Source organism: Clupea harengus, chromosome 3 (genome assembly GCF_900700415.2).
Source record: "Clupea harengus chromosome 3, Ch_v2.0.2, whole genome shotgun sequence".
Classification (NCBI taxonomy): domain Eukaryota; kingdom Metazoa; phylum Chordata; class Actinopteri; order Clupeiformes; family Clupeidae; genus Clupea; species Clupea harengus.
In genome coordinates, this window is record NC_045154.1 from 13115043 (window position 1) to 13117542 (window position 2500).

Sequence of the window (2500 nt, forward strand, 5' to 3'; positions counted from 1 at the left end):
CTGGCCTCTACTGCTCTGGCCTCTACTGCTCTGGCCACTACTGCTCTGGCCTCTACTGCGCTGGCCTCAGCTGCTCTGGCCTCTACTGCTCTGGCCTCGGCTGCTCTGGCCTCGGCTGCTCTACTGCTCTACTGCTCTGGCCTTAGCTGCTCTGGCCTCTACTGCTCTGGCCTCAGCTGCTCTGGCCTCAGCTGCTCTACTGCTCTGGCCTCTACTGCTCTGGCCTCAGCTGCTCTACTGCTCTGGCCTCTACTGCTCTGGCCTCTACTGCTCTGGCCTCAGCTGCTCTACTGCTCTGGCCTCTACTGCTCTGGCCTCTACTGCTCTGGCTTCTACTGCTCTGGCCTCTACTGCTCTGGCCTCTACTGCTCTGGCCTCGGCTGCTCTGGCCTCTACTGCTCTACTGCTCTGGCCTCAGCTGCTCTGGTGCAGAACACATTTCAGCAGCCAACTTGGATCGGTGACTGACTGACTGACTGACTGACTTCCTCTCAGATAAACTGTACCACAAACTCCTGTTTAGAGCACTTTTGTCCTCCATGTTACTGTCAGAAACATTCGTCTTTTTTGTGTTCTAAATGCTTCCAGAGTGCATTGCTTTGATGACCTTTCACCCGGAAGTGATTACCACATAGAGGTAACGAGCCTGAGTGGAGAGAAGAACAGTGATGTCACGTCTGTTAGGGACCACACAGGTATGTTAGTGACCACACAGGTATGTTAGTGTAGTGACCACACAGGTATGTTAGTGACCAGTGACCGCACAGGTATGTTAGTGACCACACAGGTATGTTAGTGACCACACAGGTGTGACCACACAGGTATGTTAGTGACCACACAGGTATGTTAGTGACCAGACAGGTGTGACCACACAGGTATGTTAGTGACCACACAGGTATGTTAGTGACCACAGTGACCACACAGGTATGTTAGTGACCAGTGACCACACAGGTATGTTAGTGACCGCACAGGTATGTTAGTGACCACACAGGTATGTTAGTGACCAGTGACCACACAGGTATGTTAGTGACCACACAGGTATGTTAGTGTAGTGACCACACAGGTATGTTAGGGACCACACAGGTATGTTAGTGACCACACAGGTATGTTAGTGACCACACAGGTACACAAGTATGTTAGTGACCACACAGGTATGTTAGTGACCAGTGACCACACAGGTATGTTAGTGACCACAGTGACCACACAGGTATGCTAGTGACCAGTGACCACACAGGTATGTTAGTGACCGCACAGGTATGTTAGTGACCACAGTGACCACACAGGTATGTTAGTGACCACACAGGTATGTTAGTGACCACACAGGTACACAGGTATGTTAGTGACCACACAGGTATGTTAGTGACCAGTGACCACACAGGTATGTTAGTGACCACACAGGTATGTTAGTGACCAGACAGGTATGTTAGTGTAGTGACCACACAGGTATGTTAGTGACCACACAGGTATGTTAATGACCAGTGACCACACAGGTATGTTAGTGACCACACAGGTATGTTAGTGTAGTGACTGCACAGGTATGTTAGTGACCACACAGGTATGTTAGTGACCACACAGGTATGTTAGTGTAGTGACTGCACAGGTATGTTAGTGACCACACAGGTATGTTAGTGACCGCACAGGTATGTTAGTGACCAGTGACCACACAGGTATGTTAGTGACCACACAGGTATGTTAGTGACCAGTGACCAGACAGGTATGTTAGTGACCACACAGGTACACAGGTATGTTAGTGACCACACAGGTATGTTAGTGACCAGTGACCACACAGGTATGTTAGTGACCACAGTGACCACACAGGTATGTTAGTGACCAGTGACCACACAGGTATGTTAGTGACCGCACAGGTATGTTAGTGACCACACAGGTATGTTAGTGACCAGTGACCACACAGGTATGTTAGTGACCACACAGGTATGTTAGTGTAGTGACCACACAGGTATGTTAGGGACCACACAGGTATGTTAGTGACCACACAGGTATGTTAGTGACCACACAGGTACACAGGTATGTTAGTGACCACACAGGTATGTTAGTGACCAGTGACCACACAGGTATGTTAGTGACCACAGTGACCACACAGGTATGTTAGTGACCAGTGACCACACAGGTATGTTAGTGACCGCACAGGTATGTTAGTGACCACAGTGACCACACAGGTATGTTAGTGACCACACAGGTACACAGGTATGTTAGTGACCACACAGGTATGTTAGTGACCAGTGACCACACAGGTATGTTAGTGACCACAGTGACCACACAGGTATGTTAGTGACCAGTGACCACACAGGTATGTTAGTGACCGCACAGGTATGTTAGTGACCACAGTGACCACACAGGTATGTTAGTGACCACACAGGTACACAGGTATGTTAGTGACCACACAGGTATGTTAGTGACCAGTGACCACACAGGTATGTTAGTGACCACAGTGACCACACAGGTATGTTAGTGACCAGTGACCACACAGGTATGTTAGTGA

At 49.3% G+C, this 2500-nt stretch overlaps 1 protein-coding gene across 1 annotated transcript in view; it reads left to right on the forward strand.

The window, feature by feature from the left end:
- The window catches only part of ptprq (protein tyrosine phosphatase receptor type Q), an 89442-nt gene that overhangs the window by 7530 nt on the left and 79412 nt on the right, over window positions 1–2500 (forward strand). The window contains exon 6 of the mRNA XM_042707419.1: window positions 589–695. Within this exon, the coding sequence (XP_042563353.1) occupies window positions 589–695 (107 nt within the window). The remainder of the gene's footprint in view (window positions 1–588; window positions 696–2500) is intronic.